Source organism: Acanthopagrus latus, chromosome 12 (genome assembly GCF_904848185.1).
Source record: "Acanthopagrus latus isolate v.2019 chromosome 12, fAcaLat1.1, whole genome shotgun sequence".
Classification (NCBI taxonomy): Eukaryota; Metazoa; Chordata; class Actinopteri; order Spariformes; family Sparidae; genus Acanthopagrus; species Acanthopagrus latus.
Window position 1 is genome coordinate 25,308,930 of NC_051050.1, and position 21,429 is coordinate 25,330,358.

General features: G+C 46.1%; 2 protein-coding genes across 7 annotated transcripts; one reads left to right on the forward strand and one right to left on the reverse strand.

The window, feature by feature from the left end:
- Window positions 1-470: 470 nt before the first annotated feature.
- dmgdh (dimethylglycine dehydrogenase) lies at window positions 471-14,108 on the reverse strand. Its single transcript, XM_037118051.1, has 17 exons — window positions 13,821-14,108; window positions 13,350-13,518; window positions 11,415-11,513; window positions 11,171-11,335; window positions 10,006-10,210; window positions 5,810-6,058; window positions 5,500-5,698; window positions 4,837-5,006; window positions 4,593-4,746; window positions 3,096-3,261; window positions 2,866-2,996; window positions 2,048-2,265; window positions 1,802-1,959; window positions 1,602-1,661; window positions 1,388-1,522; window positions 914-1,122; window positions 471-727 (listed from the first exon to the last, which is right to left on the reverse strand). The coding sequence occupies exons 1-17, from the start codon at window positions 13,940-13,942 to the stop codon at window positions 673-675; spliced, it is 2,664 nt and encodes an 887-aa protein (XP_036973946.1). The 5' UTR covers window positions 13,943-14,108; the 3' UTR covers window positions 471-672.
- Window positions 14,109-16,725: 2,617 nt separating this feature from the next.
- Window positions 16,726-21,327, forward strand: LOC119030198. Of its 6 annotated transcripts, none has more exons than XM_037117610.1 (3): window positions 16,726-17,955; window positions 18,196-19,275; window positions 19,336-21,327. In XM_037117610.1, exons 1-3 carry the CDS (start codon window positions 16,885-16,887, stop codon window positions 20,611-20,613), a joined length of 3,429 nt encoding a protein of 1,142 aa, XP_036973505.1. In that variant the 5' UTR covers window positions 16,726-16,884; the 3' UTR covers window positions 20,614-21,327. The 6 variants fall into 6 exon arrangements, with proteins under 6 accessions (XP_036973505.1, XP_036973506.1, XP_036973508.1 ...); XM_037117611.1 differs by having other exon boundaries at window positions 16,726-17,952; window positions 18,193-19,296; window positions 19,357-21,327; XM_037117613.1 differs by having other exon boundaries at window positions 16,726-17,877.
- The last annotated feature ends 102 nt before the right edge of the window (window positions 21,328-21,429 follow it).

Below are 21,429 nucleotides of genomic sequence, written 5' to 3' on the forward strand. Positions count from 1 at the left end.
ATGCCATTTGTATGGGAGACACTGTGTTGTCCTGACATTTGTTTAGATGTACAGTATATATACATACATTTATATCTGTGCTGAGTAATTATCGGGCACTTTGCATCAGTCACCTGTATAAAAGACTGAATTACTGAACAAAAAAAAATCTCTCAGGGGTCACAAGATGTTGTGTAAAACGCCTTTATGAATTCAATTTGTAAAACAGGTATCATGAAATAAAAATGTATGAGATAAAAATCAGTTCCAAGAAAACAGTTCAACACATTATTGTTTTATTCTACACAGATTTATTCCTGTGCTAGTTTAGTTCACTGTGTCTGAACACTTTGGGCTTCCATACCTCGTCCTCATGTGATGTGTGTCAGCGTCTGTAGTTTATGGTCCTAATCAGACAGACGAGGTAGAAATAAAGACTGTTGCCGTGGTGACGAGTGGAGGAGGAGAACTGAGCGACACCAAACACGAGACAGTGAGCTCATTGCTTTAATTATCAGGTTATTAATGTACAGAATTTAATTACATCACAGTAAAAACAACAGATTTATAAAACAATCTTTGTACAAGTTTGTGATTTTTCTGGGGGTTTTTTTTTTGTGTTATTGGTGTTAAAATGTTGCGTCTCAGTCACAAAGTTCTTATGAAAAGTACGTTGGCACCATCGATTAAATTTCACATTGACTCTTTTCTTTCAGCTTTCTTCTGCAGAAAAGGTTCCACTGTCGACCTGTAAACATTCACAGAATTACAAAAATTAATTTACTCTCCAAACACTGTAACATTCATAAGGAGCACTAAGTTCTCTCACAGACGAGAGAGGAAGAGGAAGCTGTGAACCGGCCGCTTGGTTCAGCTCTCCTCCATCACAGTGACATTGTTCTTCATTAGCTGGTGAGAAACTCATCGTGTTTACGCTTTGCTCTTCGCCTTCTTCTGCAGGCGAGTCCGCGTGGGCTCGGTGAGGACTAAAGGCTCCTGGATGACCATGGCGGGGTACTTCCTGCCCAGCAGCTCCACCTCCACCTTCTGGCCCACGGAGCACAGGTCCAAAGGCAGGTAGGCGAACGCCAGGCTCTGCTGGGAGCTGTAGCTGTAGGCTCCGGACGTCGTGTTGCCAACCACCTAAAGAGAAACACCAGGGACACCGAGTGAGAACAACCACAGACCTGGAACACGTCAAGAAGTTTAGCGTGTTCCTGATGCCTGGTGGGTGAAGACTCAAAACGACCACTGGAGCTATCAAAATACCAACACAGGCCGGTGAAGTCCCGACTCCTCTGAATCCTTTCAGCTCTGAAGATTTCTTATAGGAAACGCCCAAAAATCAGACGGAAGTTATCACAATAATATCCCAAAGTATGACGCTAAATGATCTGCTGTTGCTAACCTTGCCGTTGTACCACACGGTCTCGTTGCCTTCAGGGTCGATGTCGTCCGTGTCCAGCGTGATGTAGGACAGCTTCCTCCTCAGGCCCTTGGCTTTAATCTCCTGGAGGGCGGCTTTGCCAATGAAGTCGGCGGGCTGCACAAACACAGACGCACACCATGTTGACTCAGAACTTATCTGGAGTTAAAGAGGTTAATACATCCTGGAGACTTGCCTTGTTCAGTTTGATGAAATAATCCAGACCAGCCTCCAGAGGATTGGTGTCACAGTTCATCTGGAAGAGACGAGGTGATCTGATCAGCACCAACATGACCAACGATACCACTATAGCTGGTTAGCTTAGCTTAGCGTGAAGTGTGTGCATGTGTGTGTGTGTGTGTGTGTGTGTGTGTGTGTGTGTGTGTGTGTGTGTACCTCGGCTCCCCAGCCTCTGAAGCCCTTCTCCAGTCTGAGGGAGTTCATGGCGTAGGTGCCGAAGTTGTCGATGCCCTGGTCCTGTCCTGCTTCCATTATGGCCTGATACACGGCCGCCATGTTCTTCTGGTCGATGTAAAGCTCCCAGCCGAGCTCACCTTAACACACATGCATGTTTACTGTCCCTGTACAGCATCTTAAGATCCACTGAGGTTGAACATTTAATGGGACAAGCGTGGTCAGTACCTGTGTAGGAGATCCTGATGGCCCTCACAGGGATGCCGGCCAACTTGATGGACTTGCAGTGGAGAAATTTGAATCCGGCGTCGCTCAGATCCTCGTCCGTCAGTTTCTGGAGAACATTGCGGGAGTTCGGTCCTGCGATGCCGAGCACGCCAACGTCCTCCGTGATGTTGCTGATGTCAACGTCGTATCCGCCGTCAGCAGCCTCGGCCTCAATCCACCTGGTTCACATCAGCAGAGATATAAAGTCAGGTGAAGTGTTGGAGTCCACAGAACAGTTCTGCAGCTTCACAGTAAAACAGAGTTGCAGCGTTCTGATGAACAACTGAAGCAGCTGAGACTTGATTTAAAACAGAGAAACAACCTCTGCATGTTTACACAGCATATCTTTACACCTACCTGCAACTCCTCAGTGAGAAAAAGATTTAGATTTGGTTAAATATCTTCAAGTCAAGACGTCACACTAATATGTTACATAACTCTTCAACACCAGAGGGCGCTACATAGTCAGAAGCTGTCCTCGCCTCCCTCGGGCTGATTACAGAGAGGGAAGGAAGACATATACTTTTAATGTCCAGCCTCCTGATTGGAGCAGACGGAGGGGCGTTGAGTTAATGGCTGCTGAGAGGTTTTAGGTTTCTGTGGAATAAAACAAGAGTTTCATTCAGCTCGAGCCCGGAGCTGCTGTTTCTCTGGTTCCATCATGCAGTCTGTGTTTCCTGCAGTGTTGCATGACACAAACTACATGAAGGTATCACGCAGGCGAAGAACAGACACCTGCTTCTACCGATCAGTCGCGTGTTCAGTTTGATGCGTCTCACCTGAGGTCGTGACCCTCTGAGCCCGAGCCGGTGATGAGCAGGAACTCTCCCGGCGTCAGCTGGGTGATGGTGACCTCGGCGAACACTCTCCCAGCGGGGGTCAACATGTGGCTGATGTTAGTGAGGCCCACCTGAAAACACACAGAGGACAACGAGCCAGTCAAGAGGAGCCGACAGGTGACGTGCGGTGGATTTCAGCTGAACGCTGACGTCAGTGAAGCGCGTCATACCTTCGGCATGTTGTTAGCAAACAGGCGGTCCAGCAGCTTCTGGGAGTCCTTCCCCTTCACGATGAACTTTGCAAAAGGCGTCAGGTCGATCACTCCCACCCTCTCCATCACCAGTTTGCACTCTCTGCCGACCGGTCCGAACCAGTTGGTGCGATGGAAACTGGGCCTGAGCACAAACATGAATGAAACTTCTTATTGTCTCAAAGTCAGAGTATAAGAAAAGACAGAAGGACAGAACTATCATCCGTTTCAACGTTAAAGGTCCAGTGTGCAGGATCTGGTGACATCTAGTGGTGAGGTCACAGACTGCAAACAACTGAACACGCCTCTTCTCACGGTGGCGACAAGAAAAAGATGAAGGCCGTCTCTAGAGTCTGTCGCCACATTCACACGGGATTCTCAAGTATTCACATGTCTTTGTCTTTTCCAATAAGGGAAAGTCAGTAATTCAGAGCAAAAAGCTTCTCTTCGGTGGGTCAGGATCTCCATCACGACACGTTATAACAGCATCCATACGATTTTAAACAGTCATTAGTTGGTTATCGGACAGACGTTCACTCCAAAGACACCCAGCAGCATCTTCTTCCTCAGTTTCCCCCCCAAGTGTTGGCAGCAGGAGGCGGTTAGCATGTAGCACGCTTATTCTGAATGCTGAAAGTATTTCAATAACATAATTGCAATTTATTTGTATCACAGCTTCCATGTCATGTGACCCAGTGACTCCAAACCAACATCCAGTTGTATTACGAAATGGGACCTCGAATATCTGTCCAGTATTTCATCTCAGTGCATCCGACAGCTGATGAGATCTCGAAGTCTAAGATAATTTCATTTCTGGAGCCTGAAGATACGGCATGACGTTTGGGAAAAAAGGTAAGAGTGTTTTATGACTGCAGCTTTGCTTGTTTTGTTTTGTTTTTTTATAGAAAGAGAAAAAAAAAAGCAGCCACTGATTTGAGCTGACAAGTTCCAGCTGGACTCAACGCTCATCAGATTATCTCAAGAAGTCTGCGACAGTGTGGTTTCTAAATAATGTCACGGTGCTCATTCAGAGATCCTGCAGATGGCGAGGAGTGTTCACAGCTGTTCTGTTCCCTCAAGTTCTAAATGGTTCTCTTGTGCTGCTGCTCAGAGTCCGAGGAACCGTTAAACGATGTGTGCTGTTCTCTCGCCCGAGAACAATGTGTCCATATGTTTCCACCACAGCTCCTTTTTTTAACCGAACTCAATGAACTCTGTGAATTCTTGAGCCGCCACTATATCATCCTTCCTCCACGGTGACTGTAGAAGCGGGTGGTGGATGTGGTCTGACCAAAGGTTTGCAACAGCAGTTAGCAATTATGACATATAATACAATATAAAAACAGCAGTGGGGGGATGTTTTGTTCACATGTTCACTTCTCTGCTGTTGTTCGGGTCTAAGATAGTTTCGGTTTGCTGATTTCCAAATCAAGACAACAAGATTTACAATAAGCGCTCCCTAACTAGAAGCCTTACTTGTATCCAATGTCATCTCCAGGTTTGTAGAACCAGTGAGGTTGTTCCCAGCCGGCGTGAAAGCCCATGGACGCTTTGTCCTTCAGCAGCTCGTACACGCCACTCAGCCGATAGGTCGGTCGACCAGCGAAGCGCTCCTCCTTGGGGTAACCGACTGCAGAGACCGAGAAAAGAGTTAAGCAACAGAATGAATGAGGATTTTTTTTTTTTTTTGTCCGATGAATGAGCGAAGTGTTGTTCTTACCCACATTGTTGAAGCCGTAAGATTCCCGAGCTTTGGCGCACATGAAGGGCACATCTGCCCATCGGCCGTAGCGGTTGGCGTCGCATTCAATCAGGTCGTAAGGAGGTTCTCCGTTCCTGATCCAGTCGCTCAGGAACTTACCGATACCTCCAGCATGGATGACTCCATACCTGGAAACAGTCCAAGATTTGAACACTATAAATCATGAACCCACAAAAACGCCATGTCTTTGTCTCTATATCGACCGTCCAGGAAGTTAAACATGTCAGCTGTTTAATAAAGTAACAGTTGAAATGATTAGCCAAAAGTAATGCATATAGTTAGCTAAGAGTAACGCTAATGGATAAGCTGTTGAAACAGTTAGCTAGGAGTAATGGAAACATGGTTTAACATGCTAGCTGTAAATAATGATCATAAGTTGTTTGAAAAGCTAGCTAACAGAGATGATTCAGTGGGTGAGTAATTTACTAAAAGTAAAGGATAAATAATTAAGGTAGTTAAAAATCAAATATAAATTGTTTAAATAGATAAAAGTATTTGATGAACTGTTAAGCTAGTTAAGTTAAAATAATGGATAATCGAGTAGTTTGCAAAATTTGATGGACAAAAGTTCTAAATTGTTTATCCGGGACTCAGCTAACCGATCTGCGTCCGCACACGTACCCGAAGCCGATGGCAGCCCAGTAGTTACGAACTCCTTGGTGTGGCCCGACCATGGGCAGGAGGTCGGGGGTGTACGTGATTGGTCCAGACACGACGTTGATGATGTCAGCCTTCTTCAGCACAGGGACCATCTCCATGGCCATCTCGACATGCTCCATTATCCTGTCAAGATCCGACTCAAACAGCTCCTTACCGAAACCTGCCGGGAGCCAGAAACAGGTGAAACTGCTTGAAAAGACAAACAGGTTGAGACAAATAAAATATCCAAGTGTTCAGTGGATGGACAGATCTTAGACCATGGCGGACCGACCTGGAGGCACCCCCTCTCTGACCCAGGAGTCCTGGAGCTTCATCTTCTCCATCTTTTCATACGGGCCGAACAGCAGGCCGTCTCTCTCCTGACGCAGGTAGTAAGACGCCTCCAGGTCCCTGATGACGGCCAGCTCCTTCTTCAGAGCCTTCACCTCCGGTACCGTCGCCGTCACCACGTACTGGTGATGCACTGGGATGGTGGGATGATCAAACCCGACCATCTTGCCGACTTCACGGGCCCAGAAACCTGAACACCAACAGATAAACAATGACGACTTCATCTTTATCTAATAATATTTGTTATTAAATTTGCCAAACGAGCTAAATTATTGAATTTGTGTGATGCTTACACAATCATGACTGTTCCTTATAGCTGCACAGCTCGTACAGTATGTCCATGTTTTACTGAGCTATAATAAATAGTTTATGTCTCTCAGGAAGCACATAAAGTTTGATGAATGAAGCCGTTTGTTGGTGGAAAGCTTCGCCCCTCTTTCTCCATTTGTCAGGAAAGTTCATTTTCCTTGTGAACAGAAAGTCCTGGACTCTCTGTACCACCTGAGGCCCAGCTGCTGCCTGTTAGACCAGGATCAGAATTTCTTAGGTGTCAAGTTTTTAATGACTTTCATTGTCTTTGGACGTTTATTTCAGAGACCGATAACTCAACAGTGTGATGTAGCTTGTAGTCCTAAAGGTCAGATATCCGTTAGCATTTTAGCATATTAATAATAGAATTCAGGAGTTTGGACTTCTTCTACAGAACTACGTAATGCTCCTTTAACGTCCTGACATTAAAAAGGAAGTCTGTAAAGTTGCGTTGCATCACGCAGGACGGATGTATAACAAGTTAAACACAGTGTGAAGACTTCACAAGCTCAAACCTTTCGCTGCCCCGGGCCGTTTGTGCTCACAGGACACGGTTCCGTTTCAGCTCGCCTCGGGGTCGTTAGCAGATCGACAGTCTGGAAAATCAAACCAGCTGTTTTCTTTCTCATCGTGTGGATTCTTGGAATTCCTCTCGTCGTTGCAGCGAACGCTCTCAGTGAAACACATGTAACCGTGTAAAGAACACACAGGTGGATTTCAATTCACTGCAACAAAAAGCTCCAGGCCTTAACTAACTTTTTGCAACCTGGGCGCTGCAGGAAATCACCTTTTTAAAGGAGCAGTTCCCCAAAATATGTAAATCCGGTCGTCATCTCAACACAACGGAAGCATCTGGAGACGTGAAACTGATCTGAAAAGATGTTCTTTACTCCCTCGTGCACGTAGGCACGTTAACTTATCGCAGCATATTAGCCTGTTAGCATGTTAGCATGTGTACTTTGTTGTGAAACTACAGTTTCCTCATTGCTCGCTCAGCGGGCGGCGCTGCTCCCTGAATACAGTATTTCCTTGTAATGTGCCATTTTTATTTTTTTCATTTTTATAGTCGCTTCAGAAATTCACAGCAGCTGACTGTAATATTCCAAATATTTACCCATCATGCAATGCAAGTGCATGTTACATGGTTACAGGACTGCACTGTGAAAACCTGGTGTTTGTTAACAGTGTCAGCAGGACAACAGACATGCTGTGTTCTGATCAGTGAAAGTGGGTCACTCAACAAAGATCAACGTGGATTTTGTGCCAACTCAGCTGCTGTGACCTGCAGTGTGAGGACAGACCGGATCCTCAGGAGGGACACTTTAAATCCATTCAAAATGTTGTAAAAGTGTTTTAATTGCACGCAAGTCTACAGTCAACTTACAGTCAAACATCTATATGTTCTCCATACATGAACTTTATCTCGGGTCGGGGCGCGTACACAAACATCCAGATAAGGTCCGAGGCAGTTCAGGCTGGAGCCGGGCTGCAGAGGAACATGTTAACCAGACGCCTGCACACAGGCCCGATTCACCGGGTCACACAGGAACAGTGATGAATGTCAACAAGCTCACAGAAATGAAATAACAACCTTCCTGGCTGTGAGACTGCATTCATGTGTAGAAGTTCATCGCAGAGGCGGTTCTGTATGTGGATCGGCTGTGCAGAGGCTGAATTAATGTGATAAAATAAAATTTATTTTTAAATCCATATAGTCAGCTTTAACTTCTTACATCATGTCTTCCAACTAAGGGTGCAAAAACTACAATTAGGAAGCGTCCAGAGAAGAATAAATAGTTAACTTAATCATGTTACTGATCACATTCGCAGGTTTCTCTTCACACAAAAGGGTCAAACTGTTTCTTCCTCCTTCTGGTCTCAAGGCCGATATATTGAAACTGATCCCATGGGGTCACATTCCAGGGAACATGACCTTCAACCTTAATTTGGACTCTGAATGTTTGGGAGATTTAGTGGGGAGGCCAACAGTGAGGAGAGGTTGTGAAAATGAGCCGTTGGCCGGACAAAAGCAGTGGTTACGGTTCTGGACGAGGTTCTGTTGGGGGGCGGCAGCAGAGGGAAAGTATGCAAAGGAAAAAAAAGAAGTCGACAGGAGCAGAGAGTTTATCTAAAGATGGACGAGGTTGTGCAAGCTCAACAAAAACGACCACTTGCGGGCAGCGAGTCTGAGGCAATAAGGAGAGCACAATAAAAGACTGAGAGGTTGCTGTTGCACCCTGGGAAATGTTCTCCTCCTCGCTCAGGGGATTTTCAGGGATGAGACTTTAAACTAGTTGCTGATTTATTTCTGCATCTTTAAATCACACAACAAACTGCAGTGACCACGAGTCTGAATCTACACAGTACATATCGAAAAATGTTGCTGTGGGAGAAACATTCATGCCAAAAAACACGTGATATTTATCAATCTGATGAGTCCCTGAATGCAACACGCTGCCAGAACGCTGTGTTTCAGGAGGTGTGCATGAGCTGCAGCTTCAAGATTGGATGCAGTCTGAGCTGCTGGCCTGTTTGGATTGGCTGTTGGACACAGCGAAGGCAAACAGCCAACAACACAACCGGCTTCAACCGGAGTACAGAATGTGCAGATTCAGGGAGAATATATGGAGCGTTAAGTCGTGAATCAGCTGAAGAAGATTCGCTCTTCGGGGTCTTTACGATGCTTTTCACAATATGAAGCTTGTGAGTGTGCGAGAACACGTTGAACATCCACATCAGCATCACCAAACATGAATTACAAAGTATTTATTGGGACTGAGCTGCAGTTTCTGTTTAATTGCACCTTCTACTTTTTTTAAACCTGACTCTTACTGACTGAGGTAAAACCTGCATGACCTACATACAGATCAATATGTTACACAATCCCCCCGACAGGCAGAAGAGAGACTGAAGCGAATTCCTGAATGTTGCCTGATAAACAAGCAGCGACAGCGATGGAAAGACTCTCTGCCAACAAAATCCACCCAGAACTGGACTGACCCAGTCTGAGCCAAAAGTTTGTTTCTCTGAACTCGGTGGTCGGTGTGGTGAAAGGTCTCCTGTTAGAGAGCGTCCACAGATAACAGGAAGTCTCTGCACTGAGTCTGAATCTGCAGAAATTAAAAGCAGAAACTTTTTGTGATCTGACCTAACAGACCACCTGAGAGAACATCTGAGCCTCGTCTCGAGTGAACCCTCTTCACAAACAAATCGATAAAGGATCTCTGACACCCATAATTGACTCGCTGTGTTGTCTTCAAAGTATGTGAAGGCAGAGAGAAGGTGATCACATTAAAATTTTAGATTTAGAGGATAAATCGTGACGCCTGTCACCCTGTTGTTGTTGTTGTTACTATCCGGACACAACAGCTGAACTTTTAAACCTTCTTCTTGTCTTAAATTTCACCAAAGATTCAATCAGAAACATCAACATTTTTGTTTAATGTGCATTTTAAATACGAGCATCACCTTTCAATCTGGCTTTGGGTTTTTTTGGGTTTTTTTTGTTTTTACCTGTTTCAATTTGATTTTCAGCTTTTACAGCAACCGCTTGACTTTAAGTATAAATAAAGATCCCAGAGTTCAAAGACAAAGTAAATACCAGCCTTCAGTGGTTCAACAACAAACAAATAAAAAGTCAGATATTCAGTTTGTGGCAAAGTTCAGTTTCTCAGATCCGTCCAGAGTGAACCCTCTTCTCAAAACAAGTCGATAAAGGATCTCTGACAAAAGCAAACAAACAAAAAAAACATCTCCGTGCCAGCAGTAAGCTAGCTGTGTTATATTTTAAATCACAACACCCTTCATTGGAAATATTCAAATACGAACCTGTAGCATTGACGATGCGATTGGCCCGGATGGTCCCGTGAGGAGTCTGGACGTCCCACTTGCCGTCGGCGGTCGGGTCGAGGCTGGTCACCGGTGCCGGGTTGTAGATCTGTGCTCCGTACATACGAGCGCCAGCAGCCAGAGCCATAGTCAGAGAGTACGGGTCGATGTGGCCGTCGCCTGGTGTGTACAGACCCGCCAACACCTGGAAACACACAATACTTCATGTGACAACAACGTTTCATCAGGATTGATACCGAGGACGCGATTCTTGACACATTGTGGCTATTGTGTGTAAAAAGTTGGCATATTTGAAGGAGGGTCCAAAAAGGTTCTTCCTCTGAGGAGCATGAAGGGCTGAATGGGCTGAATTGAATCATTGATTCTGTAGATTTGGAGAATTATCATGCAAAAGCAATTTTGTGGTGGTGCTGGACAAAATGACAGGGGCTTGTTTAAGTTAGAGGATATAATCTTCTGGGGACAATGAATATTCAGTCAAGGTTTTATGGGAATGTGCCTAGATTTTATAATCTGAGGAGGTTTTTGGACATTTGTCCCAGGGGTAACACAAAAGGAACACTGAAAAGTGCAAAAGGTCCAAAATAAATGAGGTGTTTCCTCTGAGGACCATGATTGAATAATTAATTGACAATGTGCTTTTGTAAGTTTGGACAGTTCTTGTGCACAAAGAGCAAATTCAGTCTTGTGGTGGCGCTTGTCAAAATGACAGGGGTTTGCTAAAATCAGAGGTCATAATCTTCAGGGGACCATGAATATTCCCTAAAGGATTCATGGGGATTAGCCGTATATTTGATGATTTAAAAAAGTTTGAAAAGTTGGCTCATGGGTGGGGCTAAAGGAAAAGAAGAATGTCCAAAGCCCAAAAGGTTCATCCTTTGAGGAGCATGAATGAATTATTGACAATGTTCCAGTGCAAAATGTGATGTTTTTTTTGTTTTGTTTTTGCACAAATGGCGATTTCAGTTCCTGACAAAAGTACAGGGGCTGAACTCAGAGGTGATAATCTTCTGGGGACCATGAATATTCATTGAGAAGTTGCCACAGCAACACTGAAAGGCTCGTGATTGGAAACTCTTTTCCTCTGCAGACTAAAAGTTTAAAAGAACAAATTCTAAGTAACGTTTCCACGATTCACGCGGACCTTGTTGATATCAAGCAGAGGGAAAAGCTCGAGAACTTTCTCCGGTCCGATCAGGTACTGCTCCGTCACGTGCCAGTGTGTCCGGGTCATCTGGTACTTCATCTCATCCACCCGAGCCGACGTTGCAGCGATACGAACACTGCCGGGCGTATGGAAGCCCACCGCCTACAGAGAGAGAGAGAAGATACGGGTGATGTCACCACAGAAACACCTGAGGTTATGAGAAATGAGCGAGGCGCCTCACCTGTCCGGTTTCAGCCTCCAGGGACTCGTATAACTTAATGCTGTCATAGTGGACTTTCTTGAGGTTGATGCCTGGATGGTAATATGTCGTCAGACCAGCCTGAAACACAAATCAAACAGTAAACACACTAACACATCATCTCTTTAGCTCCTGAATGCTTCACCGTGTTCACTAGCTGGTCGCTAAATCTGTCTGTCGGGTTAGCTAACAGCTAGGTGACGGGCTGTAAGAACAAAACCATGAGCTGAAAGATGCTAATATGAGTCACATTAGATTCTGTTCTGATCCGGAGACATTCGGAGACGAGAGGAGAGCTCAGAGATCTTCACTCCTGTTTACGAGGTGTTTTAAAGTTTTATTCACGTTATGTTTTGTCTCGTTCTCCGACTTCCTTCCTCGAGACTGGATGAAACACAACGTCACCTCGAGGACACATTTGGGAAAATGAAAAGTACACAACTCAACAACATGTAGAACGACGCTCTCTGTGTTTTTAAGACATTTCAATGCAGAATTCTTACATGTTATATGTTTAAATTTGAACATGTCTTGAACTCGGAGTGAAGATAGAGACTGATTCTGGTTCAGCTTGTAATCAGAAGCTCCTTCTCACTTGTTCAGTCGTTTTACTGTGTTGGCTTTTAAGTCTTTTGGACAAATTATCCTCCTCGCACTGTTAAACTTGTGTATGTAAAACATGTACAAAGACGTTCAGCTCTCTGGTTTTGCTGCCAAACTGCTGAACTTCATAATATTTTTCAAATTAGTCCTCCATAACCTGAGTTCTTCCTGACTTCCTGTCTGATTCTCACTACAAAGAGCACAGCTGCAGGTTTATTCTCCCATTATCTGTGTTTTTGTTCCCTTGCAGCCCCCCTTCAAAAAAAATCAACCTAAAATCCCCCACGGGTGTAAACGTCGAACCGGCAACCTGCCTGTCACCACATGCATGCTGGGATAGGCTCCATCCCCCTCCTGTACAGTAACTGAAGAAGGGTGCGTTCCCCCTCTGACGCGAGTATTAATAGCTTTACCGTGAAGCGCTGGTGGTTGAATGAGTGAAAGTGAGTCAAGACCTTAACTGACTTGAAAACTTCTAGCAGCTGCCAACACGACGCTGCGACGCACCCAACACAGTAAACGCCTTCAGCCAACGAGGCTGTCGAGGAAGAAGCTCCACAACACGTCTGCAGCTTCACCGCAAAACAGCTCGGACGATGTTTCTCTGCTCGTTTTAAATCAAATCTCCAGTTACTTCGGCTGTTTAGCAGAATGCTGCTGCTCTGTTTTATGTTTTGTGGACTTTGACACTGAGACAGCAGTCAAACAAACAAGGATGATTTGGAAAAGTGAAAAAATTTAAAGGAAACAGCTGAAATAAATCAGTGGATTGATTTAAAAACATTTCTTCAAACAAAAACACTAAATATTCCTTCGAGCTTCTGGATGGAGATGATTTGCTGCTCGTCTTTGTCTTTAGTGAAACATAATTATTTTAGTTTAGTTTTGGATTCTTGGTTGGACAAAAAAAAGCAGTTTTTATGAAATTAAAAGTTGTCATGATACCAACATTTTTCATCTTTGATTCAATAGTAGTATAAAAACACACATGGATATCTGTGCAGGTCTGGGTTGAAAATCTGATTGTGGTTCTTTGGACAGGTATCGATCAATACTTTGATACAGTTAATCAGCAGATTAATCAGACATTAAACATCTGGTTGGCTGCTCCTGGTTGTAGGTGACGGAAGCTGAATTCAGATGATTTGACGACATAACTTTTGGATTTAGTGACTGATGATGTGCAGTGAGTCAGGCCAGCACAGGAATCGACCTGTCAGTGTGTTTGAACAGGTGCTCTGTGACCCGGATCACTGAAAGCTCCTCTGACTTCATGAGCTTCACACATTACAAAGTGGACTCTGGGAGACGTACAGCGTGCCAGGTGGATCCAGCCGTCAGCTCGGTCTTCTCCAGCAGCACCACGTCCTTCATGCCAGCTTTGGCCAGGTGATAGGCCACGCTGACCCCCACACATCCACCACCGATGATGACGGTGTCCGCGGTGTCCTTCCACCTTTTCCCCAGAACTGTGGCTCCATCACTGAGGGGGGAGAAGCACAGGTGAGTGATCACAGCTGCAGCGTCAGCACTGGGTTCACAGCAGCTGTCTCACCTGCAGCCAGACCCGGTGCATCTGGGTCACCTGTGTGACAGGATGCACGACCACCAGAAGTGGACTGACTTCAATTACAGCTGCTCTGCATGAGGTCTGGCTGCGTGGATCAACCTGCTGCGCAACTTTACGCGCAGATTTACGCGCGTCAGACGCACAGACGGCTGATTTCTCAGTGAGACGCTGCGACACTAGCAGCGTGTTTAATGAATCCTGAGAGCAGAACTCACCTCTGCTCAGCTCGTCGCCTTGATGTGCAGCAGATGGTCCTTAAAGGAAGCCGAGCGATCGTCCGACAGGCGGATGATTCTCTCCGCAGCTGGACGTTGATGAGGTTCAATATCCGCGACATGACTACAATTAAAAAACAAACAAACTATAAACTAACTACACATGCGACTCCGAGCACACGCTGGCCCCCTGTCACTGACCCCGCACCGCCGTGTGTAGTCACAAATATCCCAGTTTTACACGCCCACAGGTCGAAGGACCGAAACTTTACCCGCTACAACCGCGAGCCAGTTAACTCTTTGTGTGCCAGGACACCAAATGTAGGTCAACACGCTGCTGACAGGGAGCCAGTGTGCTCAGTTAAAGGGGCGATATGTTGTTTTACAGAATTTCTATATTTACTGTATCAACGAGGAAGTAACACAAACTGTTTCCATCAGTGAATAAACAAGCTGCTTTTAGAGGAAAACAAGGTCCCAGAGCAAAGGTGGCAGGGTCCGCCACATGTAAACAAAGTAATGCGGTATGAAGCTGTCAATTAGTTTATTCAGCATAGAAAGTTTGTTGATTAAACTACGTAGTGCACCTTTAAAACAGAAGTAGGGGGGAAAAAAAAGAATTTTAAAAAGGCTGAAAAAAATCTAAAAGTTCAAAAAGGGATTTTTGGGGTTTGATGCCGATGTGACAACGACAAAATGTAATTTTTGAGCAGAGATCAGTTGAAAAACACACAGCACAGTATTTTACAGTTTAACATCAAACTTCACTGAGAAAGTAATAATTCAAAATCAACTCAATCATCTTTTTCTGCATTATATCAGAATCAGAATCAGATGTCCTGCAGACGGGGAAATGTGTTTGTATAATCTCTTAAAATAAAGTTTTCATACCGGCACATATCGGCAATGATGTTGTGTAAGTAAGTACTTTTACTTCAGTGTTGTACTTAAAGGGGCAATATGTAGTTTTAAACAATACAAACTCAAAATAAGAACACTGTTTGAAGCTAGAAAGGTGGCAGGGTCCGCCACATGTAAACAAAGTAAAACAGTATGTTGTTTTAATAACCTCTTTAAGGTCAGTTTGTTTGTTCAGTCATGAAGACAAAAAGAGTTTGATTATTATTTTGTTTATTAGTCAGTGAGGATCTTTTCTCTGCTCATCAACATTTCTGCACCAAAACTTCAGACTGCTCCTTTACATCAGAGGACGTGAAAGTGCTGGTTCAGCAGTAAAATGGACACTGTGAGTCACATTAGTGTCATTATTAATAACATGGGATGTTGAGAAAAGTTCCCAAAGACAAACTCGAGTAAAAGTAAATCTATTGAGAAAGACTTTATTTACACCCTCGACACTTTTAGCTTCGCAGCTACAGTGAAGATTTTAGATTAAAACGTGTGTAAATAAAGTCACATCAATTTGTTTACTAAGTTTACCGTCTTCAGTTAGCTGGCTAACATGCTAACATTTGCTAATTAGTGGTAAACACAATGAATGTCCTCAGTTCTGCAGATATTTAATCAGAAACTGATAAACTTTTAACATAAAAAACATAAATATACATATGAACACTGATGCAAACCTTTCTGTTGCACCGTTTGTTTGTGTCTGGATCATGTAATCTGTGTTCAGTGTCAGAGGAGCGGACCGGTTTGATCCGGTCTGAGCGAACCACACTGACACATTTATCTCTGTTTGGTCCTTGAGCCTTTTCATTGCAACACAACCTGGAACTCACCTGGATCAGCTGCAGCAGGTCTGAACCGGACGTTTATCTCCAGCTGCTGAAACACAGAGAAACAAATCGAAACTCAAAACTTCACAGATGATCTGATTAAAAAATTTTTTTAACTGATTCATCTAAAGATGAACTCAGGAGCAGCGTTACCCAAACTGAAGCTCTGATTTGAGTACGAACAGCTGATTGATTGATCTGATTGATCTGATTGATCTGATTGATCTGACGGAGAGTGAAACTGATCTGGAGTTACTGAATCCACTTGACTGAAGTGTTTAAAGTCATACAGCAACACGTGGCGTGTCTTCAGCAGGCTGCTGAGTTTACTTTAAGGAAGCCCCCAAAACTACGGTGGCCCTGAGGGGTCAAAATGCAACAACATGTAAGAAAACAAAAACCTACATAACACAACGTTTCTCAAAAAGTAGTAACATTTGATTTAAAGTTAAACGAGTCTGATCCATGGGGGTCCCACCTCGCGTCCCAGAGGACTCAAAGGACCCAGACACCTCTGGATACCCTCAGAGGTTCCGTGTCCATGACCCGACGGGTCAGAGCCAAGTTCACTCCACAGTGTCGCCTCCAGGGATCCAACATGTTCCATCACATCGTAACAGATGTTCAGATGGATTGGCATTCTTATTTATTTTTTATTTCTTGTATGTAAAAACCACATAGAGCTGATGAAACAGGTGTCATATTTATTAGTGATCAGCGTAAGAGATGTGTTTGACAGGTACTTTATATTTCATACTTGTTCTGTTAGCACCAGACAAGCTGCGAGCAGGGACAGCAAAAAAATAAATAAATACAATAAAAATATAAAAATAAAGTGGATTTAAGACCGAACAATTCTTTGCCCAGCCATTTTTTATTTGGTTACTGAAACATCTGTAAGAGATTTGTTGGTTCTCCACTGTGTGCTGTTAGACAAGGAATCAGATGTGTGTGTGTCTGTGTGCGTGCGTACGTGTGTGTGCGCGTGCATGTGCGTGCATGTGTGTGTTTGAGATCAAAGCAACAGAATCAAACCAATAGAATCAAACCAATAGCATCCAGCCAATAGAATCGAAGCAACAGAATCAAAGCCTAACAGAACCTCCATTCCATCAAAGCAACATTCTGGTGAGTCTGATTTAACAGCAGGTCAACAGGACAAAATCTCTTCAGTCCAGCTCTTAGTCTACCACTGACACAGCTGCGAAACGTGAGAGCACGAACACATCGAGAAGTGTTAAGAGAAAGACGTCTGATACAGACAATTCTTTGACAACAGCATTTTTCAGAGTCAGATTATATAGATTATCCATTTTATATATAAAATGGACTCTAAGGACGACCACAGAGAAACATCTTGGCAAGGTCTTCATCAAGAGGTCGAAGACACAGAGTCGAGCCAGAAAAGGCCGATACATGTGCCTGAAATCCCTCCCAACAGGGTAAAAGAAATTACCTCAGAGATAGAGAAGCGGTTAAAAAGCAGCGGTGACGAAACTGTTAGCGATCCAAAGACAGCCACTCAGTTGAGAGCTAACACCAGGCAGATGTCTCAAACTGACGCCGAGATCGAGAACGAGCTTCTTAGAGCTGAGCTCCAGGTGGAGAATGAGCTTCTTAGAGCTGAGCTCCAGGTGGCGAAGCTGAAGAACAAACTTCTCCAAGAAAAACTGGACACAATCCATGTGCCACACCATGATATCAGCGGATGGTATGAAACTGAAATCATGACGGTGAAACAACACGCTGAAACTCTCAAGCAGGAGCTCGACGAGGAAGCCAAGGCTCACAAAAACTCATTGCTGAAATGCGTGGGGCTGCTTGACAGCGTTAATGCTGAGTGGACTTGCCTCCGTCACAAGATGACCGAAAAGGAAGAATATTATAAGAGACAGCTGGAGGAGCTTGAAAAACAGCTTAATATTCAGATCTCTTTCAACGTTGAGCTCTCCGCAGAGCTCGAGGTCTTGAGAGAATCTAAAGTCCCGAAGCAGAAGCCATGTGAGCAGGAGTCCGTCACCACTGCACCGCACCCTGAACTCTCGGACGAGACTCAAGTCTCTGAGGTGAAGCTGTGTGACCAGCAGGAGTCCGTCGCCACCGCACCGTACCCTGAACTCTCGGACGAGACTCAAGTCTCTGAGGTGAAGCTGTGTGACCAACAGGAGTCCATCGCCACCGCACCGTACCCTGAACTCTCGGACGAGACTCAAGTCTCTGAGGTGAAGCTGTGTGACCAGCAGGAGTCCGTCGCCACCGCACCGCACCCTGAACTCTCGGACGAGACTCAAGTCTCTGAGGTGAAGCTGTGTGACCAGGAGGAGTCCGTCGCCACCGCACCGCACCCTGAACTCTCGGACGAGACTCAAGTCTCTGAGGTGAAGCTGTGTGACCAGGAGGAGTCCGTCACCACTGCACCGCACCCTGAACTCTCGGACGAGACTCAAGTCTCTGAGGAGGAGCTGTGGGACCAAGAGGCGTCCACATCCATTGCACGGGCCCTTGAAGATTTTGATTTGTCTCTGGACTTTGAGGACGACGACCTGTGTGATGAGTGGGGGCTCCCCTTAATATCACCGGCTCTTCAACAGCTTGACGCGCCTCTAGACTTTGATGAGGGGAAGCGGTGTGACCAGCAGGAGTCCGTCGCCACTGCACCGTACCCTGAACTCTCGGACGAGACTCAAGTCCTTGAGGTGAAGCTGTGTGACCAGCAGGAGTCCGTCGCCACTGCACCGCACCCTGAACTCTCGGACGAGACTCAAGTCTCTGAGGTGAAGCTGTGTGACCAGCAGGAGTCCGTCACCACTGCACCATACCCTAAACTCTCGGACGAGACTCAAGTCTCTGAGGTGAAGCTGTGGGACCAGCAGGAGTCCGTCGCCACTGCACCATACCCTAAACTCTCGGACGAGACTCAAGTCTCTGAGGTGAAGCTGTGTGACCAGCAGGAGTCCGTCGCCACCGCACCATACCCTAAACTCTCGGACGAGACTCAAGTCTCTGAGGTGAAGCTGTGTGACCAGCAGGAGTCCATCGCCACCGCACCATACCCTGAACTCTCGGACGAGACTCAAGTCCTTGAGGTGAAGCTGTGTGACCAGCAGGAGTCCGTCGCCACTGCACCGCACCCTGAACTCTCGGACGAGACTCAAGTCTCTGAGGTGAAGCTGTGTGACCAAGAGGCGTCCACCTCCATTGCACTGGCCCTTGAAGATTTTGATTTGTCTCTGGACTTTGAGGACGACGACCTGTGTGATGAGTGGGGGCTCCCCTTAATATCACCAGCTCTTCAACAGCTTGACGCGCCTCTAGACTTTGATGAGGAGGAGCGGTGTGACCAGCGGCTGTACAACTTTACTGCAGCATTCTATAAACTGACTGACTGGTCTCCAGACTTTGAGGAGGAGCTGTGTGACCAGCAGGAGTCCATCGCCACCGCACCGTACCCTAAACTCTCGGACGAGACTCAAGTCTCTGAGGTGAAGCTGTGTGACCAGCAGGAGTCCGTCGCCACCGCACCGTACCCTGAACTCTCGGACGAGACTCAAGTCTCTGAGGTGAAGCTGTGTGACCAGCAGGAGTCCGTCACCACCGCACCGTACCCTGAACTCTCAGACGAGACTCAAGTCTCTGAGGTGAAGCTGTGTGACCAGCAGGAGTCCATCACCACTGCACCATACCCTAAACTCTCAGACGAGACTCAAGTCTCTGAGGTGAAGCTGTGTGACCAGCAGGAGTCCATCACCACCGCACCGTACCCTAAACTCTCTGAGGTGAAGCTGTGTGACCAGCAGGAGTCCATCACCACCGCACCGTACCCTAAACTCTCGGACGAGACACAAGTCTCTGAGGCGAAGCTGTGGGACCAAGAGGCGTCCACCTCCACTGCACCGGCCCTTAGAAAGTTTAATGTGACTCCAGACTTTGAGCTGTGGGACCAGCAGGCGTCCACCTCCACTGCGCCGGCCCTTAGAAAGTTTAATGTGACTCCAGACTCTGAGGCGAAGCTGTGGGACCAAGAGGCGTCCACATCCACTGCACCGGCCCTTAGAAAGTTTAATGTGACTCCAGACTTTGAGCTGTGGGACCAGCAGGCGTCCACCTCCACTGCGCCGGCCCTTAGAAAGTTTAATGTGACTCCAGACTCTGAGGCGAAGCTGTGGGACCAAGAGGCGTCCACATCCACTGCACCGGCCCTTAGAAAGTTTAATGTGACTCCAGACTTTGAGCTGTGGGACCAGCAGGCGTCCACATCCACTGCGCCGGCCCTTAGAAAGTTTAATGTGACTCCAGACTTTGAGGCGAAGCTGTGGGACCAGCAGGCGTCCACATCCACTGCGCCGGCCCTTAGAAAGTTTAATGTGACTCCAGACTTTGAGCTGTGGGACCAGCAGGCGTCTACATCCACTGCACCGGCCCTTAGAAAGTTTAATGTGACTCCAGACTTTGAGCTGTGGGACCAGCAGGCGTCTACATCCACTGCACCGGCCCTTAGAAAGTTTAATGTGACTCCAGACTCTGAGGCGAAGCTGTGGGACCAAGAGGCGTCCACATCCACTGCACCGGCCCTTAGAAAGTTTAATGTGACTCCAGACTTTGAGCTGTGGGACCAGCAGGCGTCCACATCCACTGCGCCGGCCCTTAGAAAGTTTAATGTGACTCCAGACTTTGAGGCGAAGCTGTGGGACCAGCAGGCGTCCACATCCACTGCGCCGGCCCTTAGAAAGTTTAATGTGACTCCAGACTTTGAGCTGTGGGACCAGCAGGCGTCCACCTCCACTGCACCGGCCCTTAGAAAGTTTAATGTGACTCCAGACTCCGAGGCGAAGCTGTGGGACCAGCAGGCGTCCACCTCCACTGCACCGGCCATTGAAGATTTTGACTTGTCACTAGACTTTGAGGATGACGACCTGTGTGATGACTGGGCGCTCCCCTTAATACCACCGGATCTTCAACAGCTTGACTCTTGGAAGAATCTCCCAGTCACAACAAAAAAATCTTTCTGGAAGAGAATATCTGACTTTTTCCAACGGTTGATGTCTAAGAAATAAGATGCAAGCTGTCACCTTTGCTCATCGAAACATGAGCTTGAGTTGATCAAACTGCAGACTTCTCTACTGTGGACAGCCAGTAGATACCACATGTCACCTGTGGTCGGGCATGAGGGGGGCAGTACATCACCGTTACCTCCCACAGCAGCACACATATAACTTGCAGACATTGTAGGGGGAGCTAATCAGAAATGTTCCCCACACTGTGTCAGTAGCTCTGAGCTGTATGTGTGCCGTCTGTGTGGGGTCAACATGTCCTCCCCAGGCCTCTGTGGGTTTCCTCCGGGCGCTCCGGTTCCCCCACAATTTTCAAAACATTTGTTTACATTTGGATTTGAATTTAAAAAAAAAAAAACAGAGAGAGACAATTGGAATGTGATGGCTTCAACAACTCAAGCTGTAAAATTTGTCATCAACCATCAAACTGCAGACTTCTCTTCTGTGGACAGCCAGTAGATACCACATGTCACCTGTGGTCGGGCATGAGGGGGGCAGTACATCACCGTTACCTCCCACAGCAGCACACATATAACTTGCAGACATTGTAGGGGGAGCTAATCAGAAATGTTCCCCACACTGTGTCAGTAGCTCTGAGCTGTATGTGTGCCGTCTGTGTGGGGTCAACATGTCCTCCCCAGGCCTCTGTGGGTTTCCTCCGGGCGCTCCGGTTCCCCCACAATTTTCAAAACATTTGTTTACATTTGGATTTGATTTTTAGAAAAAAAAAAGGGGCATGAGGGGGGCAGTACATCACCGTTACCTCCAACAGCAGCACACATATAACTTGCAGACATTGTACGGGGAGCTAATCTGGAA

Bases quoted from the DNA above. Each gene is read 5' to 3' on its own strand.
- dmgdh (XM_037118051.1), bottom strand. From the start codon at position 13,942: ATGTCGCGGATATTGAACCTCATCAACGTCCAGCTGCGGAGAGAATCA. The intron at 5,007-5,499 runs GTACGTGTGCGG...GACTGTTTCCAG, and splicing joins TGGGCTGCCATCGGCTTCGG to GTATGGAGTCATCCATGCTG. The intron at 1,662-1,801 runs GTACACACACAC...CGTCTCTTCCAG, and splicing joins TCAGAGGCTGGGGAGCCGAG to ATGAACTGTGACACCAATCC.
- LOC119030198 (XM_037117610.1), top strand. From the start codon at position 16,885: ATGGACTCTAAGGACGACCACAGAGAAACATCTTGGCAAGGTCTTCAT. The intron at 17,956-18,195 runs GAGGAGTCCGTC...CGGTGTGACCAG, and splicing joins AGGTGAAGCTGTGTGACCAG to CAGGAGTCCGTCGCCACTGC. The intron at 19,276-19,335 runs GTGAAGCTGTGT...AAACTCTCTGAG, and splicing joins ACGAGACTCAAGTCTCTGAG to GTGAAGCTGTGTGACCAGCA.